Source organism: Orbicella faveolata, unplaced genomic scaffold, assembly GCF_042242905.1.
Source record: "Orbicella faveolata isolate gen_17 unplaced genomic scaffold, um_ofav_v1 contig_3, whole genome shotgun sequence".
In the NCBI taxonomy this organism is placed as follows: Eukaryota; Metazoa; Cnidaria; class Anthozoa; order Scleractinia; family Merulinidae; genus Orbicella; species Orbicella faveolata.
In genome coordinates, this window is record NW_028301558.1 from 1,153,995 (window position 1) to 1,174,207 (window position 20,213).

General features: G+C 37.8%; 1 protein-coding gene across 8 annotated transcripts; it reads right to left on the minus strand.

The window, feature by feature from the left end:
- Positions 1–1,736: 1,736 nt before the first annotated feature.
- On the minus strand, positions 1,737–14,331 carry LOC149106008 (uncharacterized). Of its 8 annotated transcripts, XM_089297317.1 has the most exons (10): positions 14,263–14,330; positions 11,381–11,647; positions 9,250–10,088; positions 8,804–9,015; positions 7,983–8,030; positions 7,555–7,611; positions 6,802–6,849; positions 6,509–6,555; positions 5,419–5,461; positions 3,615–3,649 (listed from the first exon to the last, which is right to left on the minus strand). In XM_089297317.1, exons 4-10 carry the CDS (start codon positions 8,810–8,812, stop codon positions 3,632–3,634), a joined length of 270 nt encoding a protein of 89 aa, XP_089153443.1. In that variant the 5' UTR covers positions 8,813–9,015; positions 9,250–10,088; positions 11,381–11,647; positions 14,263–14,330; the 3' UTR covers positions 3,615–3,631. The 8 variants fall into 8 exon arrangements, with proteins under 8 accessions (XP_089153445.1, XP_089153440.1, XP_089153443.1 ...); XM_089297318.1 differs by lacking the exons at positions 9,250–10,088; positions 11,381–11,647; positions 14,263–14,330 and having other exon boundaries at positions 8,804–9,209; XM_089297319.1 differs by lacking the exons at positions 7,983–8,030; positions 8,804–9,015; positions 9,250–10,088; positions 11,381–11,647; positions 14,263–14,330 and adding an exon at positions 1,737–2,345 and having other exon boundaries at positions 3,602–3,649; positions 7,555–7,615.
- Between the last annotated feature and the right edge of the window lie 5,882 nt (positions 14,332–20,213).

Consider the following 20,213-nt stretch of genomic DNA (forward strand, 5'->3'; position numbering starts at 1 on the left):
TATGATCAAGGACTGCCGGTAGCACAATGTCCAGTCATTCAATGCATCAATCTGGAATAATCTGCTTAGCTTTAATATGACATCGGTGAACAATGTTGACGGAGTCTGAGCTGGGCTTTCAGAATTAAAAAGCCCTTGAAGTGTCTGCTTATTACAGGTTTTGTGCAACAAAATGGGTTAATATTGGTGTCCGTGTCCGCTTAACTGAGGTGTCCGCTGAATGCACGTTTATTTTGGAGTAAATGTAAGAAAAAAAGGTGGGACTTGAGTAGGTGTCCATTTAATAGAGTGTGTCCGCTTAATATGCGGTCCGCTTAATACAGGTTTCACTGTACATACTTGAGACTTTTCGCTATCTCGATCGAGATGTTTTTGCGTACTGTTAATTCGTTGATTACTAAAGATGCGTTCCTTACTTTCGAGCTGTTGTTACTGAGAGGAAGCTAATTCAGGGCGTGGGGAGAGGGGTTTCTACCCTATGTAAGGTATGTGCCGCCTTTTTGAAGGCTATGGCTTGTGAACCGTTTTGGTTTGAAAATGGGTAGAATGATTTCGCTGGTTTGGTCCGCGAAAGTATGGCTTAATTTTAAATAAACCATAATATAGACATTACTTGAAATTTATGTCTCTTTTTGTCGAGTTTATCATCTTCAAACAAAAACGAGAGGAATCAATTTTAATACCACGATAAAGCGCGATTTGCCTCGCAGAATACACTGAACGGTCATGCATATTTGAAAACAGCATTTTAGAGGTCAAGCCTAGAAAAGGGTATGAAAAGTGACATTTATTGGTCTGAAATGGGGTCAGGATTTAGAGAACTGGACGGCACGCGCCTGCCAATGATTCCAAGGAATACTGCACCCCCTTCCGGTATTTGGGAAGCCTACAGTGTTTATTATTTTAAAGTGCTCTACAGCCTGCGAATGCAGACGTATTTCCGCCTGTCGCTTGTCTACACCGAAAAATAACGTCAGCGAACTCGAGCCAGAAAACGGTTCTGTGACATAGCAACTTTTGTTTTCTGTTGGCCAATCAGATTTCATGATAGAATTAAACTCGAGTGGCTCGCGGCTAATCTCATACCCAGATTTCACTCTGTTTGACCCTGAGAAGTGAAATCTCCCTTCTGCTTGGTCTTGGAAGATCTGGGTTCTAGATTAATTCGCGGCTCCCCCGCTCGATGGTCGATTAATAAAACACCAACGAATATTTCTCATGTTTTCATTCCGCCGTTCCTCACTAACCAAACGCCTGGAACAGGCTATTTGCAGTTAACTGTAAGTCCGCATGTGTTAATTACACTGGACACCAACCGGAGGTGCACCAATCCCTGGTGGTTTCAAGTACGAAATTTGAAGCTAAAATTTGAAAGTTCTAACAAAAAAATTCTGTAATAGGAGATTTCGAGTCCACATGGAGGAGGGTGGCTCACTATGGAAAAGCACTACTTTTCGACGGAGAGGGGGACAAGACATGCTTTACAGCTGAAGAGTAAATGATTGCCATGCCGTCCCACATGTTTGATACCAAAAGAAAATATTCACTGTCAGTTTTGCTTTTTGTGCTCTTGTTGACTTCATAAAATATCCAAAAACACTGACGTTCTCCTTTCAGCGCGCGCGGATTACTCGACTTTTCGTCCTCAGTGCGCGTGCGATCGTAAAACTATAGGGAGCCACCTTAAATACTGATTATGTGAAAAGAGTTTGGGAAAATACAACACTAAAATAAGGTGGCATTGTGGGAAGCTTTATTATAACAAAATAGAGAAATTTACAGAGACCGTGATAGTGTGAAATTCTTCAGAATGTGCAATGCTCTTACTTACAAACACTATTGAGTACAAGCTGAATAATGCGATAACAGCCAATATCCCTCATTGGCACTGTTCTTGAAAAACATTTGCCAGGAGTTGTAAAATAAGCCCTATTTATATTCGATTTTAAGTAAACTAGTAATATTAGTGTTTTAATATAAATCACTGACTTAACGCTTTTCTCAGTACTGTAAAAAAATCCAATTTCATGTTAAACCACACCTGAAAAAAGTAAAAATCGATCTACATTTGTCAGGAACGGGAACGGGAACGATGGTTAAAATTGATGAAAAGAGCATTTCGACATTATTTAGCTATTCGAAGGAAGATATGATTATCAATCTTGTTTGACCATGCAGTCGTAGCCACCTTAATTGCATCCTCCGCAAGGCCTTTCGTTAGTACAATTACGAGACAAAGTCAGTTGGATGAATGATTTACAGTTCCCAGAACTGAATTGTCAGAGAAAAAGATTAATCCTCTTCAAGGTTTTTCTTCCAACTTTTTCCTTTACGGTTCCTCTTGCCTAGGAGATAATAAATTATAAAAGGTGAGTGCCTTTGTTCTTATTTGTTGTGTCTGTTGACTACTTGATCCTAGCAACTTTGAAGAAAAGTATCCAATGAAGACGCTTATTGAGAATAAGGGGAACCATCCTCGTAAATGGATCAAGAACGTTAAAAGGTTAAGTGTCTTTTCTTTGGCTCTTTCAAGTTAAAATACTGTGTATAATATGTAATTATGAATCATAGTTGGCCAGGAAATATGGGATCCGTAGAGTAGGCAGCATAGAGGTTTCGGTGCTTCACAAATTCAACTGTGTTCGTTCTCAACTGGTTTCAAATTTTCTGGACTCCTAAACGACACTGGTCTGTATACGAAAAAGATCACCTTCCCTGGTTCCGATTGGTCATTTTTCTTCGAAGTGGCTAAATTCCATGCAGGTCAGAAATGGGTCGAGGGCTTCATTTTGAAATATTTGCAAAGCTCTATTTCAGTGCCCTCCAAACCGTCCACTTAAGTTCTATTCCTGTCTTAACATGTAATTAACGGCCTGTTGAGTTGATCTCTGTATACTGGAATTCAAAATGCTTCATTGTGCCCATACTAGTTCCACTCCTTTCTACAGCTAGAGACAATTTATGTATTTAAAAAGTAATTAGTTTTGCTCTGCTCCACCCCTTTAAATGTTGAGCTTACTGCAAAATTACCCACATGGAATTGTTTTGTGTTGCTACAGCATTGGAAGAGGAGAGGGAGGGCAGCCTATCAAAGAGTTTATGTTTGGTGTTTCCTGGGTTGAGTTTGCAAATTGCTGGAAACGTTATACTTTTAAAACAATCCCAAGTGCGTTTATCTTTGGAGAAAGCTGCTTTAGGTAGCCTTGCTGATAGCTTCAGTACAAGGCAGGAAAAAAAACACCACTTGCGATTGCCCAGGGCAAGTAAATTTTGCTCTTGGGCTAGTGAAAATGGAAGATTGATAGTCCGGTGGGCAAGTGAAATTAGCCTCAGCAGTCTTGTTAAGACCGCCGCACACTAGCCGATTTTTTGTCGGCCGACAAAAAATCGGCTAGTGTGCGGCGGCCTTTAGTTGATAAGGAATGAACAAAGCAGACTTATTGGGCAATTAATATTTTAGCGGGGGCAACTGAAAACTGAAATGTACTGGCCCACTGAGCAACAGGATTTCATTGTTTTCCTGCCCTGCAGTACCATTCATTTTCTATTGGTGCCATTTTGTTCAGTTCATTTTTCCACATTTACTTTGATGTAAAAATACCTGTTGTAAGACCTTGGTGTAGGCCGTCTACTAACTGCTTGTCAGCACCTAAAACAACAAAGAACTGAGTCAATTTAAATCACTATTACTGTTACTGTTATTAAAAACCATAAAATGTAACCCCTTTACAACGACCACAGAGGAGAAACAAAAATGGGGTCGTATAACATGTGTACCAGGGTAGATTCTAATTATGATAGCAGTACTGATGTGCGTAATGAAATATGCATTTTCCTTTAAATCATGTGACCAACGACTACCTTTTGGAGTCCGAACATCATGCTTTCACTTTGAATAATTTACTTCTTTGATACCATCATCCAAAATGCCTGATGAGCAATTATAAATTAGGGACAAGAAAGGCGGCAAATAGTAAAGATCAATTCCATTGACGTCATGACGCGCGTTCCAGTACGACTTTCCGGCCTTGCTTTTCCCTCGTGTAAGCCAGCTGTTTACTCCTCATTTTAACGCTTTTTTCACTGTTTAAACAGCCTAGTTCGAAGATAAAGTATGGAATCATAAAATTCCGTCCAAAAGAAATTTTTCTTTGTCATTTCTGCAGAAAATTTAAACGATTTAACCATCTACCGTGAGCGACAGTCGTATTTGTACCGGGCCGAACAGTCGCAGATGACGAGCTCCGTATGTACTGAGCTGAGCTATAACTGTTTTTTGCTGTTCAAAATGTATTTTATTAGGATCAAACTTTTTTTCTTGCTGATCACGTTGTACAAACACCCTGATCCTGCTGTAATCGAGCTTTTTATCAGTATTATTTTGTTTTGTGGTTGAAATTAAGCCTGAGTGGCAAATCTACATAGGTCTCGCAGATGTAAAATGGATGCAGGAGAAAGAAATCCTCGTCATTAATCAAGCCTATGTGGTAGAATAGAATAAATTCCCTGGTTTTGGTGAACGAAGCCAGTTTTGTTAAGACTCGTAGAGGTCGCACACGCCGTTGCGCATGCCGTACAGCACAATCTCAATCAATTCCATCCTTCATTCATTCATGAGCGCGCACTTAAATAAATAACCACGCGTGACACCACGCGTGTCTTCCTGATTTTTTTGACGTCAGCGTGACCAAATAAATGCTAATTTTCTCGCGTTCCCTTGTGTGAATTTTTCTTTAATTTGGCTCAGTTCTAACCACAAACAATTCCAATAAAATACCCTATTTTTGTGAAAATCTCTCAGAGCTAATCTAATATATTTAGAATAATGACAAATTACAGATTATTGGAAAAACCGTCTGAACAACCTTGACTTTTTACCAATTCAAAGTGTCAGGCAGTATCGTTTCCATGATGTGGAGAAGTATGAAACAATTTCACCAAAGGAAAGTATAAATATTAAGGAGTTTAGGTCAAAATGAGGAATACATCTGCCTGTCATTAGATTAGATGTTGCCATGGTAACGGCCTTAATCCAAAAGTTGACAACCAAAACATAAGCCTTATTTTAACAGTACCCATACTGGTAAATCTCTTCGGGTAAAACTTTAAGAGAAATTAACTAAGTTTCGTTTTCTAACTCGCGCTCTATAGGGAGGGTGTTCGTAATTACCCTAGGGAGCCACCTTAAAAATAACCAATGAAAATGCTTCATGGAGGCTGCTTTTGGTGTTTTTACTTTATGTGCACCACAACATAAATGGTAATTTTGCAATATATTGCTTATTTTGTTGCCTTTTAACGCAGCCTAACCTTAATAAATCAGTAACTGAAAGACTGACTGACTGACTGACTGACTGACTGACTGACTTACTGACTAAATTAATACATTAAGAAATAAATAAATATTATGACATTTACCTTTTCTAACCAGGGCAGCCTTTGTGAACTCTTCATCCAAAGCCTGTTGATCAGATGTTGATATAAGAATCATGAACAAGTACTGTGAAACTAAAACAACTGATATTTTACTAGGCAGAGTTCATACTTAAGTTTTCACTTGTATTAAATGATTCTAAAAACTCATCACATGTGATCAGTCAGTCACATTTGATAAATTTCGCATTCGGATGGTAATATTTACCAATAATTAACCGTGAGTGAGGTCTTTACGGGAAAATCTCAAACCGGGACCATGCCGCATTAACCGAGCAATAGAGAGTTTAAGAAAGCCACGACGGCAACGGCAACGTCGCTAAACAAAAGGTTTAATGAGCAGAACAATGACTGTGCACGCGCGTTATGATTCTTGGTACATTTCTTTGCCGTCCCCTGCAAAACAAGAACGTGAAATGGCCAAATTCCGCGTTGTCTGAACAACGTAAACCACAACAGCTAAGGTTTGAAATTTCTATTTCAAATTTATCTCTGTGTCCCAGATTCAGTTTCGTGATACTTTTGACAGTCATAAACAAAGTAAATGACTTAAGAGTATCACGAGATTCGTAGGTAACATATAAATTCATTTTTTAATCGACGTTTTCCTCGGCGTCGTCGTCGTGGCTTCTTAAACTCCCTAATAGCAAAGTCAATACGGCAAGGCCGTGGCTTGAGATTTTTCCTTATGGACTGAATGTTCGAGGTTAATAAGTTGTTTATTATATGGCTTTTTGCTTCAGTTTAGCAGGCCCGTAATCGACCCGTGGGCATTACGGGAGAATAATGCCGTATAATAAGCTAATCAGAGCTCGCATTCTAAAGGCTACAAACACAAGCCATCTAACAAAGCGTTGTATTGTTTTTCCATTTTTTAGAAGAGAAGTTTTCATTCCTTTTCATCCACCTTATTGCCAAATTACATCATTTGATTACAAACTTCTGCAAGGAATTACTTTCCAACATGCCTGTCTGAGCATTTACTTAAACCTTTTGTGTAAAACATTGTGGTAACTGAAAAAACGTCAGTACTGTAGTGCTTTAATACACAGCTAATCCCAATAAACAGATTTACCAATTTGTCCACATCATCCTGGTCCATTCTGGCATTACTGCTGGTACCTAAATATATAGAAATCAACAAAATTGAGACAGAATACTTAGTTGTTTGAGCCACTAGTTGGACATTTGTATAGAATTCTGTATAGTTTCTTTCAGTACCTCTCATTTCAATAAAAATATCATGAAATAAATATTTTAATTTTAATTATTATAACTTAGAGATATATCATTGCCATCAGAAAGTAGTGCAACTATTGCATTTCTAAAGTGCATTTATACTGCCAAATAAAATTTATAATTCATCACCTTCTTCCTTTCCAGTTTCTGGCCCTTTAGACCTATGAGATTCCATTTCTGCAGGTATCAAAGATGAAAAGGCCACAGTCAATTATAACCATTTGTCATGGTTTGAACATACAAAGCGTATTACAAAGAGAACTGTTATTTATAGCATTAATTTTGATAGACAGTCAAGTCCTTTTTAGGACATAATTTGCTCTAACTTTGTCACGATAAAAGGGCATAATATTGTTCCAAAAAGGTATTTTCAGTATTTGGCGAACATTCTGAAGTAAAATTTCGTCATCATCAACAACAGTCTCCAAAGGGGTTGATACCTATAAAAACAATAATCTAGAACTTACTTTATTAACATATTACAGAAATTGATTATAAAAAATTCATTAATACTCAATATAATTACTTTTGTGCTCTTGCCTGTAAATATGAAGAATCATCCAACATGCAGGAGTGAAATTTTATAATTTATTTTATTTTACCTGAAAGACCCCTTGGAAAACTATTTTCAAAAATTATGTTTACAAGTCCTGCTGCATTTTTAGTTTTGTGAATTTAAGAAAAGTTCAAAATACCTACAAATGCCCATGTGGGCCCCCAGAAAAATTGTTAAAATCATACATCTTTAACAAGTTAAGGTTGTGTGCATAAATGAAACATTGTGTAGTTACGTCATTTCAACAGTGAATAAACCATCCACTTCCCTGTTCTAGAATATAAAAATTAGGAGTCAATGGGTTAAAGTGAGAAGCTAAATATTACCTTGTCATTTAAAATGGTATCCACAGGAACTGAAGTTCCACTGGCTGCTTCTTCACTCTTTGAAACAACATACAGTGTGTTACAGCATTTTTTTCTTTATTTATTTATGGATTCTACAAGAAGTGATAATTTAACATGGGCCACGAGCATCTTTGTCAATATTGCTAGCACTTTACATAGGTGATGGAACTGTGTAGCACAAGACTTTAAATTTATCATTTATAATTCTGAGTCCTGGATTTTTTTTTTTGAGATCAGGTGTAATGTCTCACAATATGGCAAAAGAGAAGGATTAAAAATTAATTTTTAATTGGCAGTACTTTATAAAGACAGACAGCACAGCTGTTAATGGGAACTACATTCTTTTGTTGTTAAGATTATTACTAACTGTTAGTAAGTTATAACTTGATCAATTTTAATTATTTTACCTCTTTGAGGACATCCCCAAAAACTTGATTCTCTGGTTTCTTCATATGCTGAACGAATGTTTGAAAACAAAACAGAAAAAGTGAGTTCTGTACATTGACTTTATTCCCAAGTTGGTATATAGACCACATTTCAAAAAAGCCAAAAAATTATTTCATGGTGTCTGTTATTGTTATCTCAAAAAAGGCTTTAAACATGACAAGGAGGTAAAAACAATGATAATACAAAAACATCAAAGAAAATATATTTTTGACAGATAATGTTATCTAGTAACTTTAACAACAGTTCAAACTTATTACTCAGGGGGGCTAATGCAACCACCACCATGACAGAAACACAAATGCCACCAAACAAAAGATTCAATAAGCTGTATAAGGGCTCTGCATCTGAGTTATCAATCTTGGTACATTTCTTAAATCAATCTACATTGTACAAAACAACAACTTGGAATAATAAAATTCTGCATACTGTTTGAGGAAAACGGAATCACTATCAATGGTGAATTTCTAAATTTTCAAGTTGGAATTCAACATGATCATATTTAGTTAGCTCTGACAGCTATAGACAAAGTGAATGCACGCATGCAGATTGTCATGAGATTATCATTATAGTTGTCCAACACATCACTGTCTTGGCTGCATAACTAATAACAGTCAAATGGAACCAGGGGAACAGTAAATGCTAGTCACAGTGGCAGTCACTCATTGACCTGTTACATCATATATCCTCAGTTCCTAGCCCTGGACACCTTTGGTGTGTTGTTTACTATCACCATCAAAATACTGTTAAAAGAATGTCACAAGTCTTCTCTATACGTATATACCTTCATCATTGTTGATTAGTATCTCAGTTGAAAAAAGGCGCCTTTGAACGTGCAAGCATCCTGACAACTGTCCTCTTCCTGGCAAAGTCATTCATCCCACATATCCTCTTCCCAGTGAAAACAAGTGCTTCATCTACAAGTACTCTAAATCCTAAGACATCGCCACACTTCCATTTGGTTAAAGATGTTTTTGGGATAAAGAAATGCTTTGTCTGAAAAAAAAAAAAATACAATTACATAGCCAAAATGAGATTGGTTAAACAGTACTAAGCTATAATGAGCAATGTGTCTTACATGTATGTGTGATTAATTCCTGCAGCCTGACTTACATGTAACTCAGGATTGTGTCATTTGTACATTATTTTTCACTCAAGCAAATTATAAGTTATTGCATTTGACATGTTATCCAAAAGTAAATAATAAACCAAAACCAAATTAAGCAAGACCTTTTCAGGAACAACGGAACAGCTTTGAACATTCCTGTTGACCACTGCCATCATCTCTGCCACTTCCTCCTCATTATAATCAACAGCACTGTCTGCCCTCCCTTCATCTTGATCCAGAAGCTGCATGTGCCTGGGCACTACTATCTCAGAGAAGAGGCTCTCTACTATATTAAGATAGGCTTCTTTCAATTGGAGTTTCCCTAGTATGTACAAGGAAACAAATTTCAAAATTAAGCTCCCTTGCGGTATTTTATTGATGTCAGTCTAAGGTAAAGCTATTACAAATAATTTGCCAAAAGTACATGTTGTAAGATTTTTTAATTTTCTTACTGTTAATGAATAACCCTCTATGACTCAATTCTTAAATACCATGACCACATCCGTAACATATAACTGTTTCCCAGCTAACAGTCTAGGGAGTTTTGAAACCCAGGTTTCATAAATTTCATTCTATATTACTACCATTGATCTCATTCTTAATCTCCATAGCAATGTATGTCTGCTCAACAAAACTGTCTGTACAAAGATCAAGTCACAATCAAAAATATATAGTCTTGTGTTTGTAGCCCATCTTCATCTGTTGTCAGTGGTTATAGAGAGACTCAATTTTACAAGTACATTTAATTGTTCACAATGACTGCCTACTTTCTTGCACGATCACTGGCTTACATGTATTTTTATCATCAGTAGGAGTACAGACTCACAGCTGACATCATCGTGAACAGTTTCAGCGACATTTAGCATATGATTTTGCTTTCTCAATATAGCCAAAAATTGCATCTAAACAGGATTAACAGATAGCTAGCCTGAAGATCAGCTTGTGAATATAATGAATTCAACTGTGAAGTGAAAAAGATTGGGTAAATTATTGTAGTTTGGCATGAAAATTTACCGCAATACAGTAGAACCCTTTTTTTGCTGTGTTCGAGTATTTGATGAAAATAAACTAAACTTGGTAATAATTCAGTATGTTTTCAGGAATTTCCCAGTGGAATAAAGGCCGTGATTCTATGGATCATTTTGGCTTAATTCAATTTAGCTTTTAACCGGTGTTTTCCTCTAGTGAAGCCTCCATTTGACAATTTTGGATTTTGTTAACAGTGAAACCTGTATTAGGCAGACCCCATATTAAGCAGACACCCTCTTTTAAGTGGACACCAGCTTTAATAAGTCCCAAAATTTTTTTCCCACATTTACAGTAATTAAAAATCAACCGGCATTCAGCAGACACCTCTTAATTAAACAGATGCAGACACCAATATTAAGACATTTTGTTGCACAAAACCTGCAGTAAGCAGACACTTAAAGGGCTCATTTTACTTCTAAAGGTTCAGCTGAGACTCCTGTACATTGTTCAGCAATATCGTTTTTAAGCTGAGTGATTATTCCAGATTGATGCAGTGATCAACTGGACATTGTGCTATGAGCAGTCTTAGCTATTCTTTGATGTTACATGCTAAGTTGTGTTACAAAACGGTTAATAATTGACTATTATTGCACAACATACTAGAACCTGTTTTGAGCAGACAGCCTGTGTTAAGCAGACACTAGTAAGGGTGTCTGCCTAGCAATCACTAGAAGGGTGTCCGCCTAATACAGGTTTCACTGTAGTGAAAATAAAAAACACAGCAAGCAGATTCTTATGCATCTGTGTTCTTATTGATGATAAATTTGGTCATAAATATTACATTGTCAAAGTTGTATGGATGAAGGCAAGTGGATCTGCAGACTACTTTGACAATGAGCTTTATGATGCAATTTACCATTAATAAGAGGACAGATACTTAAAAAACCAGTGTCAATTTGTTAAATTTCACAACTTTTATAAGACCCACATTCATAAATATCACATATTTTTAAAAGTATGGTATGGATTCACATACTTTGCCCTGGCATGGAAACCAGAATTCAAATAACTTCCACTTCTATAATATTACTGACATTTTGATAACACAGACAATAAACTCTACTCCTTAGGTTCAACTAAATTGAAAATTGGAGTACAGATCAAACTCTGAAAAAAAAAAAAAAAAGGAAATTTCTCTTACTGATTATCTAAAGTATTTTCAGAGAACCGAAAACAAAATCAAGATTGTCAGAATTTTGTTGCATTACCTGCCTATATACTTACCTTTCCAGTTGCAAACAAAACAAGAGCATAATTCATTTGGCTCCTCATATCCAGTCTTGTTTCTCCCATGATGTTACATACATCTCTTTAAAAAGGTCATCTTCTCTCATTGTTGCAAAGGAGGATCCCAGCTCTATCAGTGTCCCTACACTGAGAAATGTCCTTTCAAGGACTGGCTGTAATTCAGCTTTTAAACTAAGGCAGTGTTCCAACCTTTGTTTCCCACCAACTTTACTGATAGGAATAACTGCTATTCTTGAAAAAACCCTGGAATGCACATTTCAAAAAGAAACAATCAATTACAAGTACAAAATACTTGATGCACTACACCTGAAACTGAGAATGCAATTCTCTTGGAATGATGGTTACCTATATGCAAAACCGTGTAATTGATAAACTGGTAAATAATTATCCATGTTGCAGTTATGCAACTTTAACATACTAATAACAAAACTTGTAATTATATATACAAATTTATACCAAAAAATATCTTACCGTATTCATCTATACAGGTGATACTCTGAATCTCCACAGACAAGCAGTGGTGATTAAATTTTTTCAAAATGAAATGATTTAGAAAAAGAGGAACAAACATTCCATCCTGTGCAAAATCATAATAATAACAATCACATTCTAACTGGCTGCAGTACTACTACAGTGCAGCTCCGATATATCCGAACCAAAAAATACGCATAATTCGCGTCAGCCCAATACGCGTATGTGCGTATACATACATATATACGCACATACGCGTATGCATATACACATAATTATACAGTATATACGCATATGCCTGATTAGTACATGTATGTATGAGCTAACCTATTGTTTTTTTCTTTTCTTAACAGGTCATTGTTGTTTTCAATGGCTTGACAGCTTGCCCCAGAGCAAGAAAGAGTTTTCTTTATTTTGAACACATGTATACAGTATATGCACATATGCCTTCAGACGACTTATTAGCAAAATGTAAGCTCAAACTAACATTTTGCAATTGGGCACTTGACACAAAATTAACTGACTGAATATTAATTAAAAGAGAGAGTATTTTGCCGTTAAATCATAAATTTACTGTTTTTTTGTCAAATAGAACCGGGGATACACGCTTCAGCAATTTCATCTTCATAGAGCAAACACAACCGAAAGATAACATTTTTTTGACGCAACGTGAACAAGGGTCCAAGCAAGCAACTTGGAGACGTGTGCTGAAACACCCAACTTTTCCTTGAAGAAAATTAAAAATAACAAAATGTGAGCAGCGCACCATAGAAACTTCGAGTATTTTACCATTTGAATGAACGGTTTGTGTCAGATACATGTACATGTATAATGGGAGATATCATTTTTCCACAAGGTCTTCGGAATACTTCAAAGTAGCCTTCAAACAGTAAACATCTCGCAAGCAACTTGCGGACACATGCTGAAACACAGAACTTTTCCCTGAAGAAAAAAAATAACTAGATGTGAGCAGCGCGCCATAGCAACTTTGGTAAACAATTCTTTGGCTAAAGAAGGATTATTTCACAGTTTAAATGAACCAGAGATATCATTTTTTCAAAAAGGATCCTCAGAACGGTTCAGACAATAAACATTTTGCAAATGACTTGCCAGTGCGTGTCGAAACACAGACCTTTTTCTTGCAGAAAAAATAACTAAACATGAGCAGCGCACCATAGAAACTTGGATAAACAATTTTTTCGTCAAGGAAAGAGTATTTTACCATTTGAATAAATGATCTGTGTCAAATATAACCAGAGATTTTATTTTTTTGACTAGGATCTTCAGAACGCTTAATTCAGACAAAGAAACATTTGCAAACAACTTGCTGACACGTGCTGAAACATAGATCTTTACTTGTAAAAACATAGAGTTCACGTGTTAAAATAGGGAGTTCAAGAGACTGCTTCAATTTTCTTCCCATTTTTGGTAGCTGAAGATCAAGCAAGTGTTAATAAACGGTAGTTTGTCAGCGAATTTGCGAAGTGATTGAAAACTCAAAATATAATAGCTTTCATTGATTGGCACGATGTTTTAACAATATGCAAATTTTGCTTTGAAGCATTTTCATTCCCAGAAATATAAGGTCCTTTGTTTGACTAACAATGCTTCACATAAAGAAACCTATGGGAATACATAACAAAGAGACATATCTGCATGTATATACCTGTATATGTGGGCATATACACGCACATATGTGCGCGTATTGATGTACGCGTATATGCAAAATATGGTCGTATAAAATGCGTATGCGTAGTTTGCATATATCTGAGCTGCACTGTAATTTGGGGTACCTAACTAACCTAGCAAGAAATCAGGCAGGCTCCTAAGTGCATACAACTATATTGGAAGTAAGTAATATACTAGGCTAAATAAAAATACATATGATTAAACAAGGGTAAATAGATTATGATGAAACATTCAAAAGTTTTAGTGGCAATGTATAAAATATAGTGCTAGCAATTATAACTGATCTGTTGTTTCTGGTTGTTTCTAGCTATAATTAGTACACTAGTACAATTTGTTAGTTTTATAACATTGGCTAACATGTATGGTCAACGGCCTTAAACCAGCTTACATGTAAACTATCACGATGTAGCAGGATGTATCCTGCTACATCGCTGCCAGTCATTAGCAGATAGCAGACTGAAGTTTGAATTAATAGTGTTGGCAGATAAGGTTACTTCTGAACTAGGTGGGGTTAAGATTAATTTCTGTGTGATTGTTCTTGGATAAAACGTATTTTACTACACAGATGTTTTACACACGGTGTAAGCTTATATATTAAAGCTAATAGTTTGCAACAACTACATGTACGTATAAATGTACATTTAAGTAAAGTGAGTTAATTTTTTTTAAATAAAGAGATGATCAGGTCATTGCTGTACCTTCTACAACTCTAAAACATGGTATGTGGTGATACTGGAATGAAGTTTCCTAGAGCATTCGCGACACAAAAACGTTTGAGTCCCACAGTAACGGCATCTTATTGCAGTTGAAGTTTTCAGGCACCAAATACAAACTGCCCCAGTTGGAAGGGAAGATTTCTCAATGGCAACATAACCAAGGCGATCTCTGATCTTAGTCCACTTTATCTCTTGCTATATTCGGCGATTTTCATGAGTAGTAAACGCTCCTCCACTACTCTGACGGCCTAAGGACAAAGAAATAGCTTGCCTTCTTGAACCCCTTCTGTCAAGGAAAGTAGCTTTGAAAGAAACAGCCTTTCAACGCTTCAGGATTAGGGGAACAAACTACCCCATAAGTAGAAATTCGTCCGCCATGTTGGATTTAGATTGGGAAATTTTAAGCTAAACGAGGATTGGTCAGATTTCTAGTACGTCCCTTTCCATTGTCAGAAACCGCTGTCAAACGAGACTGTACTCGCAACCACTCGGTGTAGGCCTACTCCTGAGGAGGTTAGTCCGAATGTGTTCAAATATTCAATTTAGGGAAGACGCGGGAGTTTTTAAATCAAGTAAGCTACAGTTATTTCATCGTGCTTTTGACCAAAGATGTTGCTCATGTTTAGTTTACGGTCATTTGAAGGAAGTCTAGCTTTGATATCTATGTTTAACCAGGTCACTACAGTAGCTGTCGCTGCTTTACAACCCTAGCTTGAATTGAAAGGCCCAAGTTGTGCATGCTATTTCACGGTAAGATCACAAAATGTTTTTAATTGTGCAGGTTATGGTTATGAACAAGTAAAATCTGGATATGGGCTTTATGAGCAGTGCTTCATTCCACTGAAAATTATGGTCACAAGATTAACTTGTGAGCTAGGCCCTTCGGTATATACTTGAGCGAACTACAAACTATAAATTTAGTCTTAGTGAAGTATCCATCATACCTCAATGGAAAGTAGATATTTGTTTGGTCGGTTCTTGATTTTTTCCCCAAAGTTCCTTGTTCTCTTGCAGCATTTCATCGCTGTTGCTCGCATTTTGGTGGATTTGCAAAATATTCTTTCCTGCGTCGAGTGTGTTTATTGTCCATTGCTCACTGATAGTTAGATTGTTTGATATTGCATGATATTAGTGTGCTTAACAGGTAGTGGATGCTGCCTGTAAGTTAGCATGTGTAGAACCATATGTCGTGGAACAGAATAATTTTTTGTGGATAAGATACAGCAATAAAGAGGGGTGAGGCGTTGTGTGACACCTAGTCACAAAAGAGATAGGTGAAGGTGAATGAAGAGGGTTAGCAGAAGAAAGGAAATTAAATAGCCCCCAAAAATGGAATAGCAAAATTGTGTTTTGTTGTCTTGCTCTTGTTCTGAAAAAGAATGAAAAAAATTACCAACAGGGCTCTACACTCAACCTCGTTCCCAGGGTCTCTCATCTTACTGCTCCCTGGAGTGAGTGAAGAGAGACCCTGGTTGGCCATGTTGCAACAACAAATGGAAATTATCAGTTGAGCGGAGTCGTTTGATTATGTTACAGCATTTTTAGAGGTCACAGGTCTGCATGGTTTCCGCTGTTAAGTGCACGTCGCTTCTCAGAGTTTGACACCTCTGTAATTTGCCATGCCGTGCTTATACTTTGTTTAGGTTCGTTTCTATTGCAAGATATGTTTTAAGGCTCTAAGTATTGGCTCTCCAGGGACAAAGATTAAAATATTCCACGAAGATATTGCTTACTTGCATTTGATATTGTGACACCGCAGGTGACGCCGGGCCCGGCTATTTGATTAGAACTGTTTGCAAAGTGCGTTGCACGAATATCATATTTATCTTCGTCCAGCTTTTCTTCAGAGACTGTCGTAGCTTTACTTTGGGAAAGTTATACGTTTTCCTGGAGACATTCTTATGTTTTTTGCACCAATTTGATCGTGTGCATTCAGAGGAGAAACAACAAGTACTACAGGATGAAATTGTGCTGCTCGACGCCCACAGTTGAAATATGAGTGACTTTCCATAAATCCAGTGGGTAAGACGGCAACACTGAAAATCACGACCACTAAATTGCCTGAGACAGACTTGCTTAACCTTTAGGTAAACGTTGGAGTAGATATTATTCGAAATTTCAGCCTGAAAGCTAAGTATTGATAAACACCGTAGATAATGGCAGTCGCAGCGCAATACTTTGAATTCGACAAAGCTCAACGCAACAAATTGCTGATTACAGAGGACCCCTCCCTGATGCTCTCAATTGTCAAAGTGGGATGTGACCAGACCCAGCCAGGGTCTCTCGTCGCTCGCTCCAGAGGGCGGTAAGATTAGAGACCCTGGGAACGAGGTTGCTCTACACTAGATTTTCAACTTACTAGCTTAGTGGCTAGTGACACCTTATGTTATTAGTCAAATAAAAATAATTAACTAGCCAAGTGTTGACGTTGGCTGGGTAAAACAACAGCAGAATTACTAGTAAGACTTGAATGCACAATGCAAGTGACTCTCTTTAATACCTATTGTTGGTAATTACTTTGTGTGTAAACCACCTCCAATCGATTCATGGGAGACTCTTGCCAGTGACAGGAGTGCGTGGAAAACAAATTGCACCAAAGCCCTACGAGAGGGAGAAAAGCTTCTGCACATCACAGCGGATACCAGGAGAGAATGTCAGAAGGCCAGGGCCCTTGCTCCATCCACTGATTCCACTTATGTCTGTGGTTCTTGTCATTGCATCCGCCGATCACGAATCGGACTCCAAAGCCATCTCAGAAAATGTTTAAGGAAATGTACAATTACTAACACGCGCTAAAATTATGGACTAGATTGTCCAATAATGCCAATACTACTACTAAACCAGTTCCAATAAAAGACTTTCAGAACTCTGTTTTTCTTTGAGACTTCCTTGTAAAAAATATCAATATCCCAAGACGTCATTGTAAAAACTGTCAAGGCCTCCTCACTCTCTTCACAGACAGGAGCTGTAGAATTCAAACTGTTTCAAAAGCAGCATTAGTGGAATTTGACGAATAATAAATGTCAAAGGAAATAAATCTTTCTCACGTAATTATTTCTGCAGTAGTAAGTTTTGTCAGTATGGGCACAATGACAAATCACTTATGTTGTTATGCTAAATAAAATGTTATCCCTTTGCAGTTCTGTACGATTTTGTGCATGATTTTCTCAGTTCAAGATGCTCAAGTGTATCTCTTGCGGGAACTACAGTGCAAGGATTTTCTGGCTGTGATGAAGGAAAATCTTCCATGCATTGAGGAAAAGTACCAGGTGATGAAATGACACATCTTGATGAAGAGGTGGCTAACAGCAATTGCGTGAACTGAGGAGGATTCAGGTTGTCTGCCCAAAGGTGTCACAGCAACAAAGATGCTACACATGCACCCCTGCCCACACACGCCAACCTTTGTCTCCAACCATGCACTCCAGTGTTGCACCATCACCACAGCTGCATTACCTCCACGTTTGCTGCTGTAACACCTTTGTGCAAAAGCATGGTGAATCCTCTCCACCTCATGTCACTGGTGTAAGCTACTTCTTTGTCGAGGTGTGTCAGTTCATTGCTTGAGACTAACCCAAAGCAGCTAGTGGAAATCAGAAACCTACTGGCCAAAACAAAAATGTCTCCTAGTCTGTGGCGAGGTGTCTACCATTAATGTCGAGCCCTGTGGCTAGTAGGTTTCCACTTTGGCTAGTAAACAAAATGAAATTGGCCAAACTAGTTGCTGTCTTCCTCAATGAAGACAAACACTAACACTTTTCTCGGAAACAAGGTAAGAATTTCATTGTGGTGTTATCATGTTTACTTTTCGTTGTTTGGTACTTGAAAGGGTATAAAAACTGAGCATGTTATTATGTTGAAAGAAATATTTGACAAACAAGACAGCATTTTCTGAAAGCATACATCAATGTTCTTTTCTTGTTACAAATTAGTAGCACAAAACATGAGCACCCTGATAAAATCATGTACAAAATCGTGCAGAAGTGTAAATGGATTACATTTCATTTAGTGTAACAACATACCGGTGATTTGTTGTTGTTTCCATACTGACAGAACTTACCACTGCAGAAATAATTACGTGAGAAAGATTTATTTCCTTTGACCTTTATTAGCAGTCAAATTTTGCTAATGCTGCCTTTGAAACAGTTTGAATTCTACAGCTCCTGTCTGTGAAGAGACTGAAGAAGTCTCGACAGTTTTTACAATGACGTCTTGGGGTCTGGATATTTTTACAAGGAGGTATCAAAGAGTCCTTAAAGTCTTTTCAGGAAAATCACTGGATTTTTCTTTGTGATCTGTTGGCTTGAGAGATTTGATGTGAGGAAAACATGAGGCCATTGAACAAAATTAAAACCAGTGCAATTCGGTCATAAATTGGTTCGCCCTTGTGTTTAACATTACCAGTCAAGCGTGACACAAGGTGTGCCAACTGTATGTCAACTGGTCAAGAGGTTTCAGATGCAAAATTGCATTGTGTATTTTTTCCTTTAAAATTAATTCCATAATGTATTAAAGAGAGTCGCTTGCATTGTGTTTTCAAGTCTTGCTAGTGATTCTGCTGTTATTGCACCCAGTCAACATCAACACTTGGCTAGCAATTTTTTTTTTTGTTTAGTGACATATAAGTTGTCACTAGCCACCAGGCCAGTAAGTTGAAAAAATAGCGCCCAGCTCTGTAGCCAAAACTTAATTCCTACTCTAGCCTGTGGCAAGTTGGCTACCATTAGTGTCGAGCCCTGACCAAATTAACAGGATAAAGCAAAACAAACGTCTAACCATAGGAAGAGAATACATTAAGAGTTCACTGGTTACTCTACTGAGAATGAGCCAGGCAGCAAAAAGAGAAACAATTGTAATCTATATACATTGCTTACTGGTAAGCCCTAAGTTCGCTCACTGCTTCTAATAATCAACTACATGTATCAAGGCAGGCTAAATTTGGCTACTTGAATATCAAATTTAATATATGGCATGTCACTGAGATGTTTTGTCAGAATTCTTCTCAAGTTAAAGGTGTTATCGCAAGTGTGCACTGTGAGCAATTACTTTTTGGCAATGTTGGGAAGGGGTGGTGGGCCGGCCGGGGGTTGTAGGTTGGGGTGGTGAGTTGATGGCCTAATGGTTAGTTAGTTGGACTTTGGATCAATACGTCCAACATGGAGCCCAAGCTGGGGTTGCTGTGTCATGTTCTCAGGCACGACACCTTACCCTTGCAATGCCTTTCTCCACCCAAGAGTGTAATGGTACTGGCCAATTTGTTAGGGCAACCTGACAATTGCTGGGGGTCACCTGCAATGGACTAGCATCCCATCCAAGGGGAGAAGCAACACTCCTAGACACTTCATGTTACAGAAACTGGAGGGGAGCACTCGTGCTGATGATCCATCTGGCTTCTCTGTTCCCTTGGGAATGGAACAGACTTTCGTGCCCTGTAGCCAGGGAAGACATCACTGGAATGTACCCATTCTTAGCCACAAAGACTGGCAGGGGGATTTGGTGTCCTGTTTGAAACAAACCTTTCACCATTTAAGTCCAACACCCTTTACTGGATATACCATGAAACGTTTAAGTGAGGGAGGGAAAGGGCATTTGTTAACATGCACTTTTAGCAAGCAGTTATGCAACAGACGACTGGAAATGTGAAATGGCAGATTGGGACCAGGGCAGTTGTGGATTGTGTAATGGGGTGGGAAATCAGGGAATGGTACCCCTTGAGTCTGGTGGTACAGACAGGTTGATTCAGGAGTCCACAGTGAAGGAGAATTCCTTAGTAGTGATTTGGTTAGCACATGTTATTGTGGTCACCAAGGTTAGAATTCAGACCTCTGAATGAGTCTTTTTGTTATAGGAAAAAGATAGGTTATAAAACAACAGTTATTCGTGCTTGATATTCAGATGACACACCTTATTTGGATGATGCGCAGCTTCTGATT